Source organism: Caloenas nicobarica, chromosome 3 (assembly GCF_036013445.1).
Source record: "Caloenas nicobarica isolate bCalNic1 chromosome 3, bCalNic1.hap1, whole genome shotgun sequence".
Lineage (NCBI taxonomy): Eukaryota > Metazoa > Chordata > Aves > Columbiformes > Columbidae > Caloenas > Caloenas nicobarica.
In genome coordinates, this window is record NC_088247.1 from 121,345,269 (window position 1) to 121,368,690 (window position 23,422).

A 23,422-nucleotide genomic window follows, 5' to 3' on the forward strand; every position below is an offset into this window, starting at 1 on the left:
CCGGGCGCGGCCGGTTCCGCCAGCACCGGCCGCCATGGCGGCGGGCGCCGCGCGCACGTGACGCCGGCCCGCACGCGGCCGGGCGGGGCCACGCCCCCCCCGTGGCGCGCGGGGGGGGGGGAGAGAGGCGGGGCTCCGGCGACGTCACGGCGGCGTTTTGACGGGCGGCGCGCCCCCGCCAATGGGCGGCGGTGACGCCGGCGGCGTCCAGCCAATCGGCGGCGCTCGCGGGGGTGTGGGCGGGGCGCGGCGCGGCGCGGCGGAGGAGGAGGAGCGTGACGGCGGGCGGCGGCGGGCAGCGCCAGGCGACGCCATCGCGGCCCCGGCGGGCGCGGAAGACGCAGCGGTGGTGGCGGCGGCGCGGGCTGGGCCGCGGCCGCTGAGCCCGAGCCGGGGGGCGAGCGCCGGGGGGCCGCTGCCGCCGCTGCCGCCCTTCTCCTCGTCCTCCTCCCGCCGGCGCCATTTTGTGAGAGTGCCTCGAGCGGGCGCCATGTTTGTAAGGAAGAATTAGGGCAGGCATCTCCGGCCACCAGCACCTCCCTTCCCCCGTGTGTGTGTCCTCTCGTTCTGCCCCGGGCCTGCTCCTCCGAGCCGCCGCCGCCGCCGCCTTCCTCCGCCTCCCGCCCGCGCGGGGCGGCCGGGCTCGGCCGGTGCTGCCCGCACCGAGCGCCCGTTAGTGTCCCACTAAGTAACCGTGAGTGAAACCTTCATCATCTCTCCTCACTGAAGGGACCCGACCCTCCTCCTCACCGAGCCGCCCCCAGCGCGGCCGTGCGCGCCGCCGCCGCCGCCTCCCAGCCCGGGCAGTGCCCTGCCTGCCTCCTCCTCACACCACTGCACTATGGCCTTTGAGAGCCTGTTCTCCAAAGCCCCAAACCCAGTCCTTGACCCACACATGCCCGACTCTGACAGGCAACATGCAGGGGACGAAAGGTCGAGTAACATTCTTCTCTCTCTCTCTCTCTCTCTCCGCTTCTCATAATGGTGGTACTAGTGGGGTGATGGTGGTGATGATGATGATGATGCTGATGATGCTGTGTTGATGTGCCGAGGGGGTTAACGGTGGTTTTTGGGGGTCCCCTCCAGGCTGGAAGGGCCGGGGTGGCGATGGGGGGGATGCGAGGAGGGGATGGGGGGGACGGCTCAGCGTTGTTAGGGTTTTATTTTCTGGGGTGCATGCGTTTGACATCTTCAGTTATTTATTCTGGCTGGGGATGGGGGGGGCTGTTTTCCATTTCTTTCCATAAATTGCACTTTTTCCAGCGGGTGTCTGTTGAATGTCACCATTGTTCTTTTTCTCCCCTGGTGCTGCCAGTCAGGTAGGAAAGGGTGCTCCGAGTTGGGTCTTTTTGTTGTTGTTTTTGTTCATACGAGAATCTCTCCCTAGATCCATATTTAACGTCATTTTCTTGCCAGATTCCACCTTACACATTTAACCGGATTTTTTTTTTTTTTTTTTTTTTTTTTTAAATGCAGATTAAGGTCTGACTGACGTTATCTTTGCCACCCCTCAGTCCCCATGCGCAGAAACGCAGAGTCCTGTTCCTGGCGCAAGAACCTATGTGCCTCCCTCCCCTTCTCTCCCGCAGCTGCTGGAAACTCAAATCCTTTCTCCAGGCAGCCTTGGCCCTTCCCTACCCCTTCCAAAAATACCGTGCCAGGGTGGCAGCTCCCCATCCTTCAGTCTGTATCTGCTTTTTTGACAGCCGGGCTTCAGGCTGTCCTCCCCACACAGCTCCACAGCCCTGCTTGGTACTTCGCCGGACTGAAAAACACTGGGGAAAAAAAAAAAAAGAGAAAAAAAGGGCTTGCGAGCGAATTTAAGTTCCTCACTGGAGAAAGAGCAGCTAGTTCTGTGTGACAAGTGGGCAAGTGCCAGCTGACCGGTCCAAAAACCGTATTGGTATTCGATAACAGGGTCAGGGCCGACCCCGCGGCTGCCGAGTCTTGTTTTCACCTTTCTTTTAATAGTGAAATAGGGTGAAGTCGTGTGGTGCTGTGGGTCCCGAGCAGCGCGCTGTGTGGAAACCAAACCGGCGATCCGCTGGGAAAGCTGGAGATAGGGCATAAATACCTATTAAGACCCTGCAGGCCGAGGGCTTTAGAGTTCCTGGAGCGAGTCTGGGAGTTTTTTACTGTTGCAGGCGTTGGAAATACTCGGTGGTTTAAAGTCCTCGAGGACAAGCCCGAGTTACTCACAGTTGTGCTGGAAGCGCAGTTTTTCTGACGTGGGGTTACTCATGCGATGGTGACAAGTCCAGTTCCTCTAACCCGCTGCTCTCACCGCGGTGCGCTGGTAAATTATGAAACAGCAGAAAAAAGCGCTACCTAATAGTCTAACGTACTCATCACACAGGTTAATTTATAAACGTGGCTCTGTAATGTTTTAATTTCAGAAGAGCAGACTAGCAGTGAACACATTTACCTGTTCAATGATACTTTGTGCGAACAAGACTTTTATAAAAGTTCTGCTCCCCTCTGATGCGGGACGTGTAAAGTGTATTCTTAGTACACCCAGAGTGTTGTTAAAAAAAAAAAGAGCCCCGAATAGGTTGTAGTATATTAGGTGTGCAAATGTGATCCTGTAAAAATACTTTAGCTTTCTGAAGTATGTAACGATTTCCCTACCAGCCGGTGACTGGGAAAGGCCTAAAGAGAAACAGAGTCTTTCCCGTCCACAGAAAACACGGGTGCGTCACCTCGGGGAGAGCCCGTGCGGCTTTAACCGCGGATGGTTTTTAGTGCCGAGTTGGTTTTGTCCTCTCTCCGCTGTAGTCGGTTGGAAAACCAGCTGTAAGTTCTATAGGAAAGACGTGAATACCTGATACACCCGTGTTCTGAGTTACCGCGGAGCCACGCTGTCGTGCTCGTTTGGGATTTTTAAATGAACACGTTTCAATAGTTTTATCTTGCAATCAATTTTTTCCTGTGCCGGTAGCTCAGCGGGACTAGTTTGCTGTAGGTACAGCTGCTGAAATCATTTAACAGGCCGATTTGTGGAGCACGGATTAATAGCATTTCTCTTAACATTTTGTTTGCTTTTGAACTGATCTGTAGAATTATAAAGAAGTTGGTTAATGTAAAAATAGTAAAAACCCCTCATTTGTCCACACATTAAATATTTGAAGTTGGAAGGTTGCTTTAATCCCAGGCCTTTGTTTTCTTGCTTTGCAGCTGTGGCACCTGATGGAGTGAGGAAGGTTTCTCATTCTTTAAATATTTTTAGTTAACTCGTTGTGGAGACTTTCTCTTGGGCGAAGTATTTGAGACTTTCTCTACTCACAGAGCACAGGTGTCTTTGTAAAGTTCATTTGTTTCTAAATTCTAGCCCATTAGGGTGGTACCGATACTTTCTGTTGGCTGCCTCTGCTTTACTGCCTTTTAATGTCCAGACTTGGAGATTTCCTGTGCCATTATCTGCTGTAAAAATAGCTGTGACCTAGTGACGGGTCTGAAAGTTGAGATGCAAGTAACGCTGCCGTAGCCAGCACAGCCTTAAGAGTTGCACTGCAAGCGTCTCAGGCCCTTTTTCACGTGCTCGTGGTACAATAAAGGAAATTTTTCCCTAGGGGCAGCTCTGTGGCAGACATCCGAGTGGCCTGTGCAAAGCTTCGTTAGGAAATTGTCCCCGTTTTTGCAGAGGATGTTTGGAAATGCCACTCCAAAGCTGGGCTTGTGGGTCGCGTTTCGGGTCCCTTTTCCTGAGAAACACGCTGATCCTCGCTCTGCGCTGTCTCATTATGTATTTTGCTATCATTTTTACATTTTAAAATGCAGTTGGTACACTCACTCTCTGGTTTCCCAGTTTCCTCCTCCTGCTGTCTGTTTTTAGAGATATTTTATGCCTGTTTTTACAGAGTTTTTTTGGTAATAGTTAACCGCCAAAGAATGCCTTGAGTTGAAGTTGTTTGCGATCGCCAAACGCAGCAGCCTGGTAGTGATTTATTGTTTTCGAGCGTGATTTCGAAACTTGCTTCGACATGAGGGAACCTCTAGAGATAATCACTCCCCAATACGCCCCGTGGGCAAACAAGGCTTGTTTGCCACCCAGCAAAAACCCAGGGCTGGCCAGCAGAGCTGCTGCTCTGTCGTTGCAGCACTGAACCCCGGCCGTGGGAGACGGTTGGGCAGCAGGGTGAGGAGTTGGGCTGCCCAAAAATTGCTCCTTGGCCTCCAGGACCAGCTCAGGAAGGTATTTTTTCAGCATTCCCCGCTGCTGTCCTGCTCGCTTCCTTCCCCTATTTCATGGGAGCATGGGTCTGTTCCAGCCAATAGAGCTTAGAAAACCCGAGCAATTAACTTTTCCCGATGCAATTTCACTGCCTGGCTGTAGATTAAAATAACTCCAATTTGCAGAGTGGTCAAAACTTAGGGGCAGCTGAAAAATGCAGTTAAGTGACCTGCGTAACTTTTGTCGAAGAAGTTTAACTGCGACGCCACCTTCTCCTTTTGTTCTTCTTTTCCTTATGCATTAATAAGTTCTGTAGTGTAGCAGCCTGCTGGGAGAAATCAGTTTTGTGAATTTTAACCCTCTAGGATCTTACTTTAAACGTGTAATTTTCACATCATCAAGTCGTGCCTAAGTTATTGTGCTCTTCGCAGTTTTATAAAAACAAGCTCTGACCCGCGAGATTCTGCTGCAGCCCCTGCTGTCTCTGCAGGTTTGCTGGAACGCTTCTGTCAGGAATTGGGGAAAAACTGTCCCACAGGGAAAACTCTCTTAGTTTTCTTAAAATATTTCAGAGCTACAGTCGTCAGTGTGCCGAGAAAACACGTCTTGTTTTGTATCTTGGACTGAAGGACCGTGGGTTGTAGATCTTCTTTCAACATAAAGAATGCGATTTTTTGAAAAGGACTCGGACTAAGGGCAAGAAACGTGGGTTAAAGCTGAGTCTGAATGTTAGAAATTCAGCTGTAAACAGTAGAGTAACGGTGAGTCGCTTTACACGTGGATTTCTAAGTTTCCCTAACCAAATATTTGCATAACTGCTCTTTGGGTGATTTCACCGCGCTGGTTCTCCCTGAAGAAACAACGAGGCTTCTGTGCCCGTCTGATCCATTTGGAGACGCTCCAGAAACCCACGTAGGCCAGTGGAAACGCTTTACGGTTCTGGTTCTGTATTCCCAGCCAGCTCCCAGTGTCTGGAGGCTGCGGAAAAGGGAGCGATCGCATCAGCGATTTGAGTTCTTTTTTTTACATTCTCGAAGTTCAGTGCTTGGAAAATTCTGGGATGTTGTGGAAAGAATGCAGGCGCTTGAGGATGAGAGGACTTTTGTAATCGTGCCTTTGAAATGCCATCCGGAGGATCCTATTACTGACATTCTGACCAAGTGTTTTACCTAGAAAGTTGGTTTTTAATGCATCCCAGAGTGTAAATATTATTATTTTTTTATGCATCCCAGAGTGTAAATATATGACAGCAGCTCCCAGAGGAGCTGGTGACTGGTAAATACCGTATTTCCCAAAGAGCATTTTCAGTAGGCGTTGTACTGAGGAGAATGTTTTAATTGAGCAGATCCTCAAGAGAGTGAGCTTAGCTCACTTGGTCAAAATAGGAGATGTTGGTTTATCAATCAAGTATCTCCTGGAAAGATGCAACAAATGATTTCTTGGGACATCATGTGGTGTAATTCAAAATTTGTCCGGGAATTCTGTAGCTGCTGTACCCTGGTGTTTGAGGACGGGATTGATTTTATACTGGGGGTTGGATTTGGTGTGTTGGAGGGAGCAGCCGTGCCCTTAATGGGTGTTTTTGTGAATTTATCCAGTTTATTCAACAGCTGCCTGTGGTAAAGTCCTGGATGCTCTTTAATGTGTAGCAGAATCTTTTATTCAGATTAAATCTGTCTTTTTATGCCCACTTTTTAATAGTTCGACGTTTGAAAACTGCTTATAAACTTCCCTTCTTGCCTCTGCTGCCCCCAGCACTGGTTTGGTCTTGGTTTAGGGTTATTTTTATATAGATATATATAGTTTTCTGGTACCTACAGACTCGCTCTGCTGAATCAGGTCCGTTTGCAGAGCGAAGGTCTCAGACACCGTAGGACTGACGGCGTTTTAAACAGTCTCCGTGTCAAAATCCAGGACTGGTTCTATAAGGCTCCACAGTGCTTGCAAAGGCTGAGTTCCTGAGGCGGTGGCAATATAGAAATAATTACACAGAGCCCCTTATAAAGGTTTAAAAGTTAAATTCTTCCGCACCCAAAGCCCAGCAAATAGTGGAGCTGAGATTGTTTCAGCAGTGGGTCTGAAATAGGGGTGAGAAATCGGTCACCTGCTGTTTGGTCAAAATGTTTCTTTCATGGCAAAATATTTTCAGGGTTGTTATTGTTTGGGTCAGCAGACAAAACTTTCTTTAAAGCCTTATGTAATCACAGAAACTTTATTTCCCTACAGGTGGAGATAAGCACAAGCTTTTCTGTTAGTTAGTCTACAGACGCTTAAAGTGTCACATTTTGTTTTATTTTTTTTTTAAATCATCCTTTGGTGTTTCTGCAGTTTGAAGACTTTTGAGCAGTCACAGTTCTATGAAGTTATTATACATTCATGTGCATATTGTTCCATTTCAATATTTATCGATGTATGGATTTCTTTCGAAGACTCAACCACTGAGTTAATTCCCCTTTTTTGCGTTGCTCATGACTTTGCCCATTACACCCCGGGCACTACAGACCCGTCTTTAGTTCCAGGCGCTGGTGTGTTGGAGGAAATTCAATATATGTTTGTGTTACTGTGCAGTTTTTCCTGCAGTGCCCAGCTGCTTGTTTGCATTAGTGCTACTCTTTAACTAGACGGTTTTCAGAGTTTTAATTGCCTCTCATTTTGACTACATCTGTTCTGCAAATACAGCACCATCAAGGCATGTGATTGTAGTAGGAGTATTTCTAGAAATGGTTAAACTGCCTCTTCCGTTTGAAATGGGTTTAAGGGCGACAGAGTGCTTCATATTGAAGCAGGTTTTTTCATCTAGATTGGAGAAAACTATGTAAGAAGAGAAGACCTTTGTTCTGAGAAGTAAAGTTTTTAAACTTTTAAATTTTGCAGTACAACTCAAGGCCATTTAATGGCTTGCTTTCCATTTTTCTTTAACTGTAAAGGAAAATAGTAAAATCCCAGTAGTTCTTGGGGTGTCGCATGTATTAAAACGTTTGTGCACATGTATAAAAATGTAACTGGTGGAAAGAAATACCGGGTGTGTTTGTTCGTACTGTGCTGTTGGACAGATGAGGTGGATAATAACAGGTAATTTTATTGTATTGATATGTTTCCTCCTACAGAGAAGATGGAGAGCTTGAAGATGGTGAAATAGATGATGCAGCATATGAAGATGTTAAAGAACATGGTACAAAAGGTGATGATAAACAGAAAAATGAAAAAGGACATAGAAAATCCCGGAAGAAACGCAAAAAAGAAAAAGAAAAGAAAAAATCGAAAAGGAGAAGACGCGATAAGCATAAGGTTAGGAAATGCAAACCAAGATATTGGAGGTGCTTATTTTAATTCCAGGTTTAGACAAGGGTCCAGGGAATTGGAGAAGAAATCTGAAATGGTTTTATTGCTATTTAGGTGGTCTTTGGACTCTGAGTGCACTTTAAAAAATTCCTATCTTACCAGTGCATTTCAATATTAAAGGATTTGTTTAAATAGACTTTTGACTTTATTTACCTTTGCCTAAATGCGTTTTAATAAACTTGGTTTTCATCTGTTTATATTTAAAAGAAATACAAAATCAGATTGTGGGTGTAGCTCTGTTATTCGTGATATACATCTTCATTGATTGCTTATTTATTTCAATACTTCTTCTAATAGCAGCTCGCAAAATACCCAGATTTATGAGCATTTTACTCTTTGGCATTGTCGGTGGTTGTGGTAGTTCTGGCAGAAAAGGCCCAAGTGTTAAGCCACTTGTTAAATTGTTTAAATCTTAATTTAAGCACTGGCTGCTGACAGTGATGATGGTACCTGAACCGTAGAGAGGGAGAGTTTTTGAGGATAAGAGGTAAAATGGAGAGAGAGCCCTGAGAAACCACGTAGCCCGTGGTAATTAAATTCCGAAGCTTCATGGGGTCAGATCGCTCTCTGATCAAGAGTGGTCATCAAAAAGCGTGCTTGCTTTCTGAGAATTGGGAAAATATTTTCATTTATTGGGCTAACGCGTCCTTTAAGTGCATGTAGAGCAGGCCAGTTATGTGGAGAATTCCCTAACAGCCTTTGAGAGCTGTTTGAGCTGTTTTCCTCTTTTTTTTTGCAGCATAACTCCCCTTCCAGCGACGACAGTTCCGACTACAGCCATGACTCCGACATGGAGCGCACTGAAAGGCCCCACAAAAAGAGCAGCAGCTCTTCCTACAGAGATTATGATTCTTCCTTCAGTCAGGTAGGACTGGTTTAAAGTGATTTCTTCCGTCTTTATTTAGATGTAAGGTAAAAAATGCCAATGTAACACAGTGCATCTAAGGAGCACTTAGAACTGCATGCGTTAAAATGCTTTGTCGGCATTGCTGAAGACTTTTCTGAAGTATAGATGTTGATGCTGTTCTTTTTTTCCAGTTTTGATGCATTCAAAAGTACTAATTTTTACTAAATAACTGATTTTCACTGCTTGTTATTAATGCTTGTTCGTGCAAATCTGGTAGATGGCATGACAATAAAACAGGGTGAAACCAATCGGTTTGGTAGTGCAGTTTGGAGGGGTGTTTTTTGAAATATTGAGTTGCTTCTGAGCAATGCGTTCCCTTTCATACAGCACGGACACGTATCAGGAAATTACATGAGTTCCCAGAAAATGCAACATAAAAAAAATGTAAAAAGTAAGGAGTATGACGACTATAGCCATTACAGCGATGAAAACTTTGGAAATTATAATGAGGAAGAAAAGGATGAAGATTTTGCTGATCAGCTTAAACAATACAGGCAAGCTAAAGAGACCTCCAGTACGGATTTGGGGCCTCCGTTCCCGAAAGAACCAGTGAAAAAACAGGGGATGAAAGGGCTCCAGAAAGGTAAGGTAATGAGCGTCATTAGCAGCAGTAACGGGCGGGTTCGGGATGCTTGAGAGCTGAAGGCAGCGAGCTCGCAGCCTCCCGTCAGCGAGCGACAGCGCTCTGCAGCGCCAAGGAATCATGTCCTGCGGTCACACCAATGCGGAGATTGAAGGTCAGGGGTCTGGTGATGCGTGCGTGGAAAATAAAGAAATAAAACTCTCATTAAAAAGCCAAAATCTTTGTTGTGTAACTGCTGAAGTAAGAAATCACAGGGCTGTAAAGTAACTTTCTGGTGGTAGTTTATGAAAGGCTGAAGTGGGGCTTGATTGAGGGGAGAAATGTGAATATGTGAATTCCCAAATCTAAATTAGCCCCACCCCCCCCAAATAATTGAGTGCCTAAAAATTTTGATAGACGCGTGAATATTTTAATTAGTATGCCCCAGAAGTATGCTGGGATCCTGTTATTTTTCTTTTCACAACTTTTCTTGCATTCAAAGCTGGGCCAATAGAAATGCAGGTGGGAAAGTTTTCTTCTTGAGCAACGTATTCCTGAAAGATCGGTGATGCCATAATCCTGGAAGCTTAGATTTGCATGCATTCTGGTTTGCACCTTCTGTTTGCTGCCTGATCCTTTCCTGATCATCGTTGTACAATGAATTGAGCCATTATACAAAGGGATGGATTTCTGGCTCCCTGTTGCCCTGGGGTGCGGAAGGTTGGGCATCTAGAAATGCTCAACTTCTTCTCAGCCCTTTTTCTGTAAGGTCAAGTTCTCATTTCAGAAAGTGTCTGTTCACTTTGCAAAAGTTCCTCCCTTTAATCACGGCTAAAAGTTTGTGTCCCAGGCAAAATGTGAGCAGGGTTTTGTATAGTATGACAGTATAAATACCTTACTAGTTCTTGGGAAGATACTGTGTGGTGTACAAGAGCAGTAAGCTGGCTTTCAGTGACCACAGGGAAGACTTATTGTGTTCCCTTCTGCTTCAGAGTAAAATAAATTGGTGCAAGATCAGCACAATCTTTTTAGCTGAGGCAAAAATTGCTTTTTGTGTCTGAGATGAAGTCAGGACGTTTTCGCCATCACAGGGTGGCTGCCACCTGTGTGATGTTGGCAGAATGTTCTCACTTTATTCTTTTTTTTTTTTTTTTTTGAAATAGATGAGAAATCAGATACTGTCTCAGGGCTTTTACTTGAGACCGTGACTCCTGGCATGCTGGGAGCTGGATAATTACCCTCTTGAGGCTTCCAAACAGTTACCATTAAACATTTTTATAGTCTAAGCTGTTCTATTTCTTAGGTTATGATATCAGGTTTCTTGCGTGTTGTGACAAGGAAACGTGCACACACACCTGGGTGCCAGTTGTACTGGTTAGTCCCTGGTTCACAAAGTGGCCAAACGTATTTGGGCTGCTTAGAAATAACACGTCTGCACTTCTAATCCTGGGACACTGCTTTGCACAAGGTTAATTTGATATTTGCTTTGTCAGCCTGCTATTGATTTGAAGAGCTTTTCAAAGAGCAGGCGCCTGCACAGAATTGCAATGGGCTGGGGTGTTGTACTTGCCAGCTCGTGATTCAAGGGACTGTTTAGGAATTCCGCCTGCAGAAAGGTAGATATTGAGTTTGTTGGATTTGTCTGTATTTGATGTCACTAGATAACTACTTTTCTTTACTTTTTGAGGTGGTTTCAAGAGGTCGTTGCTGTTTTGCAGGTATTTCTCAAAGAGGTAACAATTACAATGTTGGCCGAGGGCGTGGAATGCAGAAGAAATTGAAGCGTAAAGATCGTGGAAGGGGCCGAGGGGGCAATAAAGGGTCTGATGGCTTTCACGAGGTATGTGGAGTCAAAGCTGCGTTCCTGATGGACTTGTTTCAAACGACTGGAGGCTTTGCTTTAACCAAAGAGTATTTAAAAAACCCATACCTTTAACCTTCTTTCCTCTTATCTAGGAAATTACTAGAGTTTTGCAGCACTTGATGTAAAAAGTGTAGTTACTGGCTTAAGCTAATACAGAATTTTCTTGTTTTTCTTGGAAATATGAAAAACTAGCAGAAAGTGGTTTCTGAGCTTTGGGTTTGGGTAGTGCATGGACTCGGATGTTACCTGTATCTGAATGAAGGTGTTTTGTTACTACCAGTCCAACTCGGATTTTTCAGCAAAGAAAACAGACACCTTCACAGCTTTTGCCGATTTTTGTCTGAATCGTGAAGAATTCTCTTTCTCTTCCCAAAACCGTGACTGCGGAAATGGAAAGAAATGTGACCTTGGTTTTCACGTAGTAATTCTTTGCACAGAAATTAGAGAAACCAGGGTTCAGTGTTTGTAGATCTTGACTGATCCAGGAGCGGCATTTCCAGCTCAAAGATTTCTGCTTCTCAATGTCAGCAGAATCTGCAAAACACGTTTTAGTGTTAATTTTTTGTGACGTTGCTTAATCTGCCGAGCGAAATGAGACCAGACACCTGATGTGCTGCTGCTCGTGTGCGCCCAACAATGGTGGAGAAACACGTCCGTTCCCTTGCTGAAGTTCCTGCGCAGCAGTCAGATCCCTGCTCCTTTTTGTGAAAACCAATTTGTTATTTTTCTTCTAACGGGAGGAAAAGAGAAGATAAGTAATCAGGCAGTGACGTAGGGAGTGCTTTGTCAAACGAAGTGCGAGATCCTCTTCCTTCAGTCAAGTTACTTGTGTCTGCTGTGTTGGAAGAAGTTTCTGATTTGGTTGCATGACTCTGTATCAAAGCAGCCAAGAAAAAAAATATATATTTACCTTTACTTTGAGCCGTGAGCATAATAATTTTAAGAACTTAAATCGTGGTGTAGTTAATCCCATTTTGGGATAACTAGTGCACCAAGCGTGCTCTGATATTGTTGCGGCTGCGTTTAATAAGTAAGCGTCACTAGGGTGTTAATTTTTCTTACAGGACGGCAAACCGGTGAAGAAATGGGTGAATATGAGCCAGGAGTTCATCAATCAGCATACAGTGGAACACAAAGGCAAACAAATTTGTAAATATTTCCTGGAAGGGAGGTGTATTAAGGTAATTCCGCACGGTGTCTGGGGGCTGCTGCTTTGGGGTGAGGGAGGGGAGAAGATGTTCTCTGCTTTTTACTACAGCTGATGTGAAGGAAACTGGGATGTTGAAGCTCAGCGTTCTGACTTGTAATGTTTTGAGTGTTCATAGATAAATGCCAGCAGGAGTACTTGTGGGAAAATATCCCCTTCTGCTCCACATTTTGAATTATAACAAATTCTATTAAAATGATCGTGTTTGCTTATTAGTATATACAGCAAAAACATCTGTGATTGTATCATAAATGTACACTTGACAGTGTGTCATGCAAATATACAAACCTTGCAAGTATGGAATCTAAACAGGCAGTGATTTCTGAATGTATTAGATTATTTCTCTTTTATGTGCTACTGCTGATTGTGAACCATTGAAGGACTTGCTTAATTATGCTGAATTATTTCTCTCTCTAAAGTAAAAAGTGGGGTTGTAGTAATAGTTCCCCTACCAAAGAATCATCTTCCCTCGGCCAGCAAGCGGAAGGCAGCAGAAAGAAGAGAATACTATTCAGAGCAGTCAGCTGTCAAGCAAAAGCCCTAGCAAGACAGTCTCTAATTATGTAAAACAAAATTATATTGCTTCATTCTGAAGCTTACGCTGCTGTGGAGTTGAATCCTCTGCTGCAAGACTAGTTCAGGCAGTTCTAAAACACGCTTAAGAAAAACGGCGTGCTTCCCGAATAAGTGAGTGTGTCATTTCTATTTGGTTCCTCTGTGTATTTAGAGATAGAATGTTTGCTGTTTCTTTTTGAAAAGGTGAAAATGAGTCTGCTTTTTTGCCAGACCATTGAAAACAATGTGTTTGTTGCTGCCTTGATAATGATATATTTCAGTGGGCGCTGCTCAGTAAAATGAGTATTTGCTGCCACCTTCAGTTGTAAAACGAGTGGCTGAAAGAGCACCTAGTGTATTTTTCATGAAAATAAATACAAAAAATATGCAAAAAACCTCTGCAGCAAAGTAATCCTAATGTATAACACGACATGGTTGATATAAACTTGATATTAGTTGGACTCTCTTTTTCCTATGTGGAAGAGTCTTAATACTTTGCTTGTTGGATTTTAAGTTCTCCCACACATCCTTAAAACAGAATCAGGTTTTCTGATCATATGCATAATTGTTTATATGGCAAATAGTTTATGTAAAGTATTTGTTTAAATGGCTTTTTAACGTGCGTTACCACGAGGAGCCAGAACTGGCACCACAAGGCCAACTTGTCTTCTGTGACCACCGCATTTATTCTTTGTATCCCCGTTCAGGAATTGTTTCTCTAGGTCCAGGCCCTCCTATTCACAGTTTTTAGGGCCATATTTATGTGTTAGTAAAGATAAAAAAAATTAAATTCATCTAAGGATGATGTTTTTCATTAAATATGAGATGGAACGACTCAGTGTTTCAGATGGATGATGTTTTTTCTTGTTTTCTTATTAATAGGGAGAGCAGTGTAAATTTGATCATGATGCAGAGATTGAGAAGAAAAAGGAAATCTGCAAGTTTTACATACAGGGTTATTGCACCAAAGGAGAGAACTGCATTTATTTGCACAATATCCTTTTAAAAATATACTGGAATTAAACTAAAAGTTTGTATTTACTCTTAATTGATGTGATTTTGAAGGATGGCTATTTCTTTTCTTAATAGATTATACCAAAGACTATGTAGATTTACTACAAGATTGTTTTTCTGCTGAAGTACTTCGGAGGAGTATGAAATTACTCTTTTGCTTTTAAGGATTTTTCATGTTTTAAAAGATAAAGCCCCTTGCAGTTAGATGCATTTGTCAGCATACTTTTAAACCCCCGATCTCCTGTTGTTTGTTGTAAAGGACTCGTATTTTATTCTGGAATTGAGACCTTTGTGTCTTTTTAATTGTAATTTTAGAATAAAAAAATAACGTCAAGGCCACAGTAATGTAATTATTAGCAGAATGTTAAATGGAACTAGGAGGTAAGTTGGTTATTAGCTTTCGAAATTCTGAAGATACTGCTTTGGAAAGATGAAGTGCTGGTGAAGAATTGAAGGATAGTGGACAGCTGAATTTCGTAGGCTCGTTAGGAACCCTTAACATGCTGCTTACATGAGTTCCCTTGCAAGTTCTACCACACGGGAGCAAAGTGCTACCAAGGAGACAAGTGCAAATTCTCTCATGCTCCCCTGACTGCAGAAACAAAAGAGCTGCTGGACAAGGTGAGCAGGTCCTAGTCTCTAAAGACTGAGTTTGTCACTAGAAAGAACAGGGGGAGGTTGCCGGAACTTTCCGCAGGGTTCTGGGGGAGCGTGATGCTCAACGCTAACGATGTTCAGCTCCCTCTCACTCTTTAGCACAGTAAGTCTGTGGCCAGTTCCATACTGGGAATTCCTCTCCCATCAGTTATTTTTTAGCTGTATCAGGCTCGTTTATTTTCACAACTCAGATTTCTGCCCGTGAACTTTCTTTTGCGTCCCTTCCCATGGAAATCTCCGTGTACTCCGTAACCAGAAGTGTGGTTTTTATCCTGTCTGCCCTGAGCTGCCCAGAAGTCAGATATCATCTGACTTACTCTGCGCTCAGGGTGGAGGAAGGAACGAGGTGCCTCCTCAGTGATTCACGAAGCCTTGACTGTTGCGTTAATCGAGATATTCGTGTCTCTCTCTGGTTACTATACAACAGACCGTAACAGAAAAGTGGCCTGAGTTCAACACTAGAGACGTTATGAATCTTGGAACGAGCCCTTCAATTTGTCACTTAAAATTACTGTTTGAAGGAAATGGATTTGAGTGAAATTGTCCCTTCCTGACTACAGAAGTAGTTTTCTTCCTGGCTGTGAATTGGTGCCCTGCAGAACGAGTAATAATAGTTTTATAATTCATCCAAGTTTGATGTCAATATATAGTAGTATTGTAACAAGCAATTATATTTAAATGGAAAGCATGAGACTGAATTGAACTGCACGTACAGCAGAATTAATGAAGTGTTTGCTACCTTGCTCTGTTCTAGGTTTTGAATAACGAGGAGGAACCGCAAAATGAAGACGAGAAAGAACTGGAGGAGCTCAGAAAGCGGGGAATAGTTCCGCTCCCTAAGCCCCCCCCGGGCGTTGGGCTCCTGCCCACCCCACCAGAGCAGTATCCCTTCTCCGAGTCTGACATGGAAAATTATCAAGATCCTTCAGGAGAATACAAGAAAATCCCGTCTCTCTTTGAAATAGTTGTGAAGCCCACTGTGGATTTAGCACACAAAATTGGAAAAAAGTAGGTTTCAGAGTTTTGTGTAGAACGCTCCTTAAAACGTGGCCGTGTAAATATTTAAATGCTTCTCTTTGTTTCTGTTGGAAGTTTGTACTTCTGAGGATATTGCTAAGTTAATGATCCGTCAAATCCTGGCTGTTATAATTATTTACTTATTTAATGCTTTCCAGAGAAGAGAACTTACTGAGCCATGACCTGCCAGAAAGTCACTCCCTTGGCTCTTGTTTTGCTGTGTGCCTGCCTTGCCTCTCTCCGTTTGCAGGCTGAGCAAAGTTTCTTCTCTTCTAAACTCTTTTTATAGTCAGTCAGCTTTTTCGTGAGGGAAGCCAATGGATGCTCCCGCTGGAGACTGTTGGCCTTGGGATGTTTAAAACTCTTTAATTGCAGCGAATGTCCAGTTCTGCCTGTGCTAATATTGAAAAAATGTTCTGTTTTCAAAGCAGCTCTGTTGTGTGTGATGTATATAGTCACTTTCAAAAAACGATTGTTTCTTTCAGATTTTTATGCAAGTTAAGATCAAATAAGTATGAACAGACAAGAGTGAGGAGATAGCTAATGGGCTTTTGATCTTTTTAGGTGCAAAACTTGATTCCCTGATTTTTCTTTTGCCTGCAGGCCACCGACCTTCTATAACAGCTCCTCGCCGCCTAGACCCCCGTTCCAGGGGAACGACCCCCATTCTCAGCACATGTACAATCCAGGTTCCAGTCCCGGACCGGGCCCTGGCATGTCCCAGGGCCACAACGGGCCCCCCATGCACCCGGGCTCTCCCGGCCACCACCCGTGTCCCCAGGGCATGCCGCAGAGCCCCCCCATGCAGGGCGTCCCCCCCGGCTTCCTGGGGCCACAGGGCCAGGGCGGGATGCCCATGCAGGGGCAGCAAGGGGGGCCGCCGCTCACACCGCCGGGGCTTGGCGGCTCCTACAACTCCCCGGGGGTGCAGGGGCACATGGTGAACATGCCGAGGGAGAATCACTGTCCCCCGGGGCCGCAGTACCAGCAGATGCCCGGGGAGCGGCAGCCCAACATGAACTACGAGCCCATCCAGAACCCGGCTGATTTCTACGACAATTACTATTCTCATCAAGCTGTGCATAACTTCCAGCCAGCTAATAACTCTGGTGGTAAGGACATGGAAGAATCATTGTTCCTTCGCGGTTTTGCAGTGTTAAAACATCAGAGCTGAGCAGCTGAAAGAATTTTGGACAGAAAGCCAAAGGGGACTGGAGCGCAAGCGTGATGGGAGCGACTGAGGGACCCGGGGGGTTCAGCCTGGAGAACAGGAGCTGAGGGGAGACCTCCTGGTCTCTGAACTGCCTGAAAGGAGCTTGGAGCATGGAGGGGGTTGGTCTCTTCTCCCAAGTAGCAAGTGATAGGACAAGAGGAAATGGCTTCAAGTTGCGCCAGGGGAGGTTTAAATTGGATATTAGGAAAAAATTCTTCACAAAAAGGGCTGTCGGGCATTGGAACAGGCTGCCCAGGGCAGTGGTAGAGTCACCATCCCTGGAGGGGTTTAAAAGGTGTTTAGACGAGGTTCTCAGGGACATGGGGTAGTGCCAGGGTTAGGTTATGGTTGGACTCGATGATCCTGAGGGTCTCTTCCAACTGAAATGATTGTCTGATTCTATGAAAGCCAAACCTGGAATGTCTTCACTATGAAGACTTTTTCAGCTCATGCTTTCCAGTCATGTAATACAAGTCACATTAGTTTTGCTTGACGGTGGTTTGTGTTTTAGCTCCTCTGCTGTAAAAGCTCATACAGGATGGCTGCTAACTGGGTTTTCGTATCCCGCAGATGGAACGTGGCACGGGGAATTTACAGATCACCAGGCTCACCTCATGGGCCAGGAGCCGCACCAGGGTGGGGGCGAGTCGGACTGCATGGGCAGCCACATGGGCCACAAGGCCGCCATGGGCGTCCCCGATTTCCTGCCTGCCATGCAGAAAGCGCTCTACGCCAGGCTCAGCCACAAGCACCCCCGGGACGGGGACGCCAGCAGCAGCCAGGGCCAGCGGGCCATGAGCAAAGACGAAGGTAGAGAGTTTCGTTAGAGTTCTGAACATCCTTACTGACCGTGTGTTAGCCTGGAGTGAATCTCTTGACTTGGATTTTCATCACGTTACCATTCACAATTATTGTGAGCGTGCAGGGACCAACACAAATAATATTTTCAGCTAAATATAGTCCCTTCCCAGCTTGTTCTAGGATTTTACTGTAGACCTAGTTGCTACTTTCCAGTGCAAAGGAGAAAGGTCTGTGGATAATTTTTGGCTATAGTTTGCGCTTTTAAAAGGCTGTTGTGTACAGTTCAATTCCTTCTTAAAACCCCCGATGGAAAGAAACAGGTTGTTATTTCTAACTGCCTCTTAGATTGTGTTTATTCATCTGTGCCACTTGGTCGTTTTTGTGTATTCCTGAGCACACAGCTGTGTTGATAAGGCTTTCCAGTAAACTGCATACCATAGTTGAGAATTTATCCTTTAAAACTGAATATTCTTATTTCTTCCTGTCCTGAATTTTGACCGCTCCTCAAAACCTTGTGATTTGGGTTGTAATAAAGCAGTGAATTCCACATTTGTAATTGATCAGTTTTTAAGACTACTTTTCCTTCTCCTATCCCACAATGAAGGTCACTTTCATTGAGATCCAGATTTTAAATGTTGTTAAACTAGTACTGGCAGAAATAACTTTTTGAAGGCGGGTTATTTTCCCAGATTAATGTTGACAGAGGTATGTGGAGAGAATGCAGCAGAGTTTGCAAGTACCTCAACCAGCTACAGTTTTTTTGTTAGGTCAGTTCTTCATTTAAATTGATTTTTGTCATTTTAGATTGTGGTTGTTACAGTACAGGGAGTGATGACTGAATAATCAGGCCTTTTCAATTTGATTTTAATGAGAAATTACCCTTCATATGAGTAAATGTGTCATATTCCTCGGTGATCATTTGTTTTAATAATTTCTTTTTTTTTTTCAGATGACAATGTCAACTGGTATTCCAGCAGTGAAGAGGAAGAGGGCAGCAGCGTTAAATCGATACTAAAAACCCTAAAGAAGCAAAGCGAAAACTTTCGGAACCGCCAACAACATTCCGCAGAGCAGCACATGCTCGGCATTCCCACCGACCCCCGGCTGGCCAAAGACAAAGGTGCCGGGGCGCAGGCTGCCGACCCGCGGCTCCGCGCCTCCCCGCGCCCCAACCCGCGCAAACCCACAGACCCTGCGGCCCTGGACCCACGGCTGGCACGGGACCCACGCGTGCACAAGGCGGGCGAGGGGGGACACGCCGGCGCGGCCCTGGGAGCGGCCAAGCTGGAGCTGCACCACGCCGGGGCCAAGGCCAAGCAGAAGGGGATGGAGGACGACGAAGAGGATTCGGAGCGGGAGCTGCGGGAGCGGGCGTTCCTCATCCCGCTGGAGCCGCTGCCCGGGGTCACGCTGCGGGATCCCCGCTCGCAGCTCCGGCAGTTCAGCCACATCAAGATGGACGTGACGCTGATGAAACCCAACTTCGCCAAGCACATCGTGTGGGCGCCCGAGGATCTGCTCCCCATACCTTTGCCTAAGCCCGACCCCGTCTCTTCAATCAATTTACCTCTCCCTCCGCTCATCGCTGACCAGAGACTGAATAAGCTGCGGAATTTGAAAAACGATCCCCACCCAAATGCGATGCCTGCTGACCCGCGACTGGCCGCCAAGGCAAAAAACAGCTTAGCGGGCCGGGGTGGCTACTTGGATCCCTCTGCGGATTCGCACGCCAGTAGCTCCAGCAAACTAGGAGACCCTCGCTTACAAAAAAACGTCGATCCCAGGCTCCACAGACTGTCGAGCGCAGAGACGCATCACGGAGTCGCAAAGGATCCGCACCCTCCCAAGTTTGATCCCCGCCTCGCCAGATCCGCCGGCTCCTCGCAGCCCTCAGAAGCCGCCACTGCCAAACCCGACCCCGACGCTCTGCCCCCCTACGCACCCAAATTATCCTCCAGCGGGGTCCGGCTGGGGACCCCGGGCTCCATCCTGAGCGGGATTAGTTTGTACGATCCCAGAGATCACAGCTTGTCCTCGGATGTGGCTCCGGCTACTTCGGGAGAGAACGGAGAGAACCAGAAAAAAAGTATTTTGAAAAATTCTGGTAAAACCGAACCCAGTCTCTCGGAAGATCCGTCGCTGCAGAAAGCCGCCTCCAACGCGGAGAAAAACCCCGAAGGATCAACGGAAGCTTCTGCTCCGGAGAAAGCGACCAGCAGCAGTAAATCTCAGGCCAAGCAGTCGAGCGCGGCGCCCGCGGTGCACAACCTGCCGATCCAGGCGCTGTCGGGGCTGATCCGGCCGCAGTACAGCGACCCGCGGCAGGTGCGGCCGCCCGGGCAGGCAGCGCAGCCCCCGGAGAGCGATCCCAGCGGGGAGTCGGATGATAAGTCCTTAAAAGATGTTTTCAAGACTTTCGATCCCACCGCTTCACCGTTTTGTTAGCAGTTGATTTTAAGTCTTTTTACTGTTGTGAATATTGCAGTTTTCTGCTGTTTTGTAACTGGTTTACCTCTTTGCTTTATTTATTTTTAAATTATAATTATCAACACTTTTCAGCTGCTAATCTCAGAACCACATGCAGTTCTACAGTATGCTATAGTGTTTGCAAAGCTGTGGTATTTTCTATATAATACTTTTTCCAATTTCAGGGAGACTAATAATTGACATGTAGAAAAGACCCCCCCCACGTATCGTGTTAGAGCTGAGAAAAGCACTTTCATTGTAAATACGTCATCCGGAAAGTCCGAAGAGCTGTATATGTGTGAGCTGTCTCTTTCATAACCGACATTTAGATATGATGGCGGCATTTGTATGATTGTATAGATACAAGCAATATTATGTACATTAATTACTGTGAGAGACTCTGTGTGACAAGGATTGTCCGACGCATCAAGCCAAACCTACGCACGGACGGAAAACCCACGGAAATGATTTAAAAGGAAAACGTTGATCCTCCTTTTCCGATCAGTCGATGTACCGTATTGACAGTTTTTACTCATGCAGTCAATATTCTTAGTGTAAAAGAGACCTATATCGCATATTGAGGATTAAAAATGTCATATCTTTTAAAAGTATTTTATTCTATGCTGTATATAGAAGAAATTGTGAAGTACATAACTAGAAGAAAGTTACTGTTAAAAGTGGAGAATACCTAAGGTGTCTAATACAAAAAAGGTTTTTATTTAATTTTTTCACGCATACACAATTCTGATTAGTGCTATAAGTTACATTGTGGTGTTCATGTATTTCAATGTATTTTTGTATTCAGCTGCTTAATTTGTATTGCTTTTTTTGTATTGATGTAACTGCAGTACTTGTATTCATGGTGTCTTTATGACATTTTTAACAAAAAAATTAAAAAGGGTACAGCTAAAGCCTGGTACCGCCTGTGGTGTTGGGACACTGGCAGCTAGAGGATGACGGTGGCTAAAACTGGTTTTAGTACAGTCAGATGGTAGTTGGGTTTTAAACTAACCTTGTGCTGAGCCCAGATGGAGTCAGTTTGGTGCCCGATTCCGAGATGTGCCTCTGCTTTGGAGAGAGTTGGAAATAATCAGCGTCGCTGTGAGGAATGTCACGCATGTTCTTTAATTTCTGAAGATCTTGCATGCGAGAGCACAACTGTCCTCAAAGCCTCTCTTGGGTTGATTTTATCCAGAAGAATGCAATATATTGGCAATAAAACCTGCCGGCTGCTCAGTCGCCATCTGCTTCCTGCCCGCTTGGAATGGTTCTTTGCATTAAGTCTCTTCCTTGCTGGACCTTTCCCTTTGTTCCTTGGCCCAAATAATGCTTGCAGCTGTGACAATATAGTATTTGTGATCACAAATTCTGTGGTTTTGGGGTTTCGTGCCTGTGAGACAAATGGGCAAGAATTCGAGTGTCTCGCTTGGATGAGTGGAGGGAAGCTGCTGATTTCCACGTGTGCAAAACACGGCAGAGGAGACATCGCTGGAGGCAATAATGGCTTTATTTTCCAGAGTATAAATTGTATTAGTTCTGTGATATTTTGAATTGCCCTTGGTCAAAATAATTGAAAACTAGGTAACAGTCATGAAACTTTGTTATTTTGGAGTAATCTGCTAGTCCTGTGTATTCTTATTACTTCATCTGGTGACGAGTTTGGCTGTTCAAAAATTTCACCAAAAAAGCAATGCAGTGGAATTGGACAGCGGGGAAAAATAGGAACAGTTTGGAAATAGCACATGGGTTTATAGGGAAACAAAAGAGACAAAGTGACAGTGTTGAAGTCATCTCAGTGTTTGTGATACAAGACAGTGCTTTAGCTTGGAAAAAAAGGACAAGTAAGGAGGAAGAGTGATCTGGAAGGGGCAGCTCACCCTTGCAGCCCGGTGTCTCTGTGTAACCACCTTTTCCCTTCTCCGCAGCCCCGGCCAGTCCAGGAGCTCGGCGGTGGAGCCCGGATGTGGAGAGCAGGAGCAGCCCGTGGCCTGAGTACCCCGGAGCCAGGCGGTGAGTGAGCACCAGTGCTGAATGTTTTACCCGGGGAAAAAGAGAGATTTGGGGAGAAAAGTCTTATTTCTCTGCAGGATCAGGGGCAGCAGGGGAGTCAAAACACTCTGTGCTCCTACTGGCTCTGGAGAGGTGACAGAGGAAAACATCCCTTAGGCGTCCTCATTCTGTTCTTCCTTCCTCCAGCTTTTGTAGTGCGTGTTACCCTCCGAATTTGTATTTTGGGTACAAGCCCTAGCCCAGCACTGGCTCTTCTGTGGGATTCTGTACTTCTGGCTGCCCTTCCTGGGCAGTTTTTAGGATTGCCACCCCTAGGAGCAGAGGTGGCGGCTGCTAAAAAGGTGATGCTTGCCAAAAAGAGCCGTCACTCCGCTTGGTGGTCATTGATTCAAGAGCAGTGGTTTCCGAGCGTCCCTAATTGCGTGTCCTTTAGTGGGTTTTGTGTGCTTGGGCGGTTAGAGGTGACTGTTCCTGCACGGTGGCCGTCAGGGTGGGCTCAGCCCGCATCCCAGTTTTGCGCAGCCCCAATTCATCCCTGTCTGAGCTCACAGACTCCTCAGCTCTGTGCCGCAAGAGGTTTTTCCTCCACCGCATGCAAAAAGCAGCTAATTCTTCTTCTTCGGAGCCAGGTGGGGGCTGTCGCAAGCCCTGGCAGACAAAACATTTGCATGCTTTAATATATTGGACGTGAACTCATTTAAAATATAAATAGAAGTCTGAATGTATCGATGTGTGTGTGACCAACGCGGCATCTCTACCTGTTAACACTTAAAAAACACCTGAGATGCTTAAAAGTGCTTTAAAAACACCTGCTTACAGAGAGATAATAAGAATGCAATATAGTTAATTAATAAGCAGGGAAATTGCCGAAGGGAAAAAGCCAGGTCATAAAGACTCGAATCTAGACAACAAAGATATAAAAATGGCTGGTTACTTCTGTCTGACATCAACAAAGTCAAAAATGGACATACAAATTTTTAACAGTATGGGAAATGAACCACAGGAGGAGCTTTTCCACTCTTGTGGCTGATTTTCCATCAAATAGGATTCTAATTAAAAAGACGACGTGCTGGGGGTCAGCAAAAGCTGTAGGATTATATAGGAGGCTGAGGCACGCGGTAAAGAACTGCGGCAGTGCAGAGTCTGGTTGTACTTGCATGTTTTCTGAGTGCTCTCAGCCAAAGTCTCACAAACTAGTTATGGTTGGATCGATCGGTTGTCACTGGCAGCTTCAAGGGAAGCGTTTCGGAGGTTTGATCCAAGCTCGAGACTCAGACTGACATGGGCTATTCCCACATAAAGGCCTCCAAGGACAGGCAGCCGCTCCTGGCCAAACGAAACGGGAAACGGCCCAGCTCATGGCGATTGGGGTGTTCTCCTAGCAGTGACAGAGCAGATTTGGCGCCTGGAAAGATGCGCAGTGGGTTTTGGAAACACGCCAGGAAGGCACACAATCAAAAGGTGACAATGAAGAGGTTTGCTCCCAGCTGGAGTGATGGAGGGGCTGCAGCAGCTCCCGCAGCGGGGACTCGCCTCCCAAAACCTCCAGCATTCACTTACTTTGACACACGCTGCCTCGGCTGCCTTCAGAACATGCAGAACCGCCTGAAGGAGGTTGCGCGCGTTGCTGACGAGC

The 23,422-nt window shown here is 45.8% G+C and overlaps 1 protein-coding gene across 1 annotated transcript; it reads left to right on the top strand.

Moving 5' to 3' along the window:
• Positions 1-352: 352 nt before the first annotated feature.
• Positions 353-20,687, top strand: ZC3H6 (zinc finger CCCH-type containing 6). Its single transcript, XM_065632658.1, has 12 exons — positions 353-933; positions 7,279-7,459; positions 8,253-8,378; positions 8,748-9,003; positions 10,701-10,822; positions 11,911-12,027; positions 13,491-13,602; positions 14,134-14,243; positions 15,034-15,287; positions 15,900-16,408; positions 17,080-17,319; positions 18,260-20,687. The coding sequence occupies exons 1-12, from the start codon at positions 842-844 to the stop codon at positions 19,753-19,755; spliced, it is 3,615 nt and encodes a 1,204-aa protein (XP_065488730.1). The 5' UTR covers positions 353-841; the 3' UTR covers positions 19,756-20,687.
• The last annotated feature ends 2,735 nt before the right edge of the window (positions 20,688-23,422 follow it).

Bases quoted from the DNA above. Each gene is read 5' to 3' on its own strand.
- ZC3H6 (XM_065632658.1), top strand. From the start codon at position 842: ATGGCCTTTGAGAGCCTGTTCTCCAAAGCCCCAAACCCAGTCCTTGAC. The intron at 14,244-15,033 runs GTGAGCAGGTCC...GCTCTGTTCTAG, and splicing joins CAAAAGAGCTGCTGGACAAG to GTTTTGAATAACGAGGAGGA. The intron at 16,409-17,079 runs GTAAGGACATGG...CGTATCCCGCAG, and splicing joins GCCAGCTAATAACTCTGGTG to ATGGAACGTGGCACGGGGAA.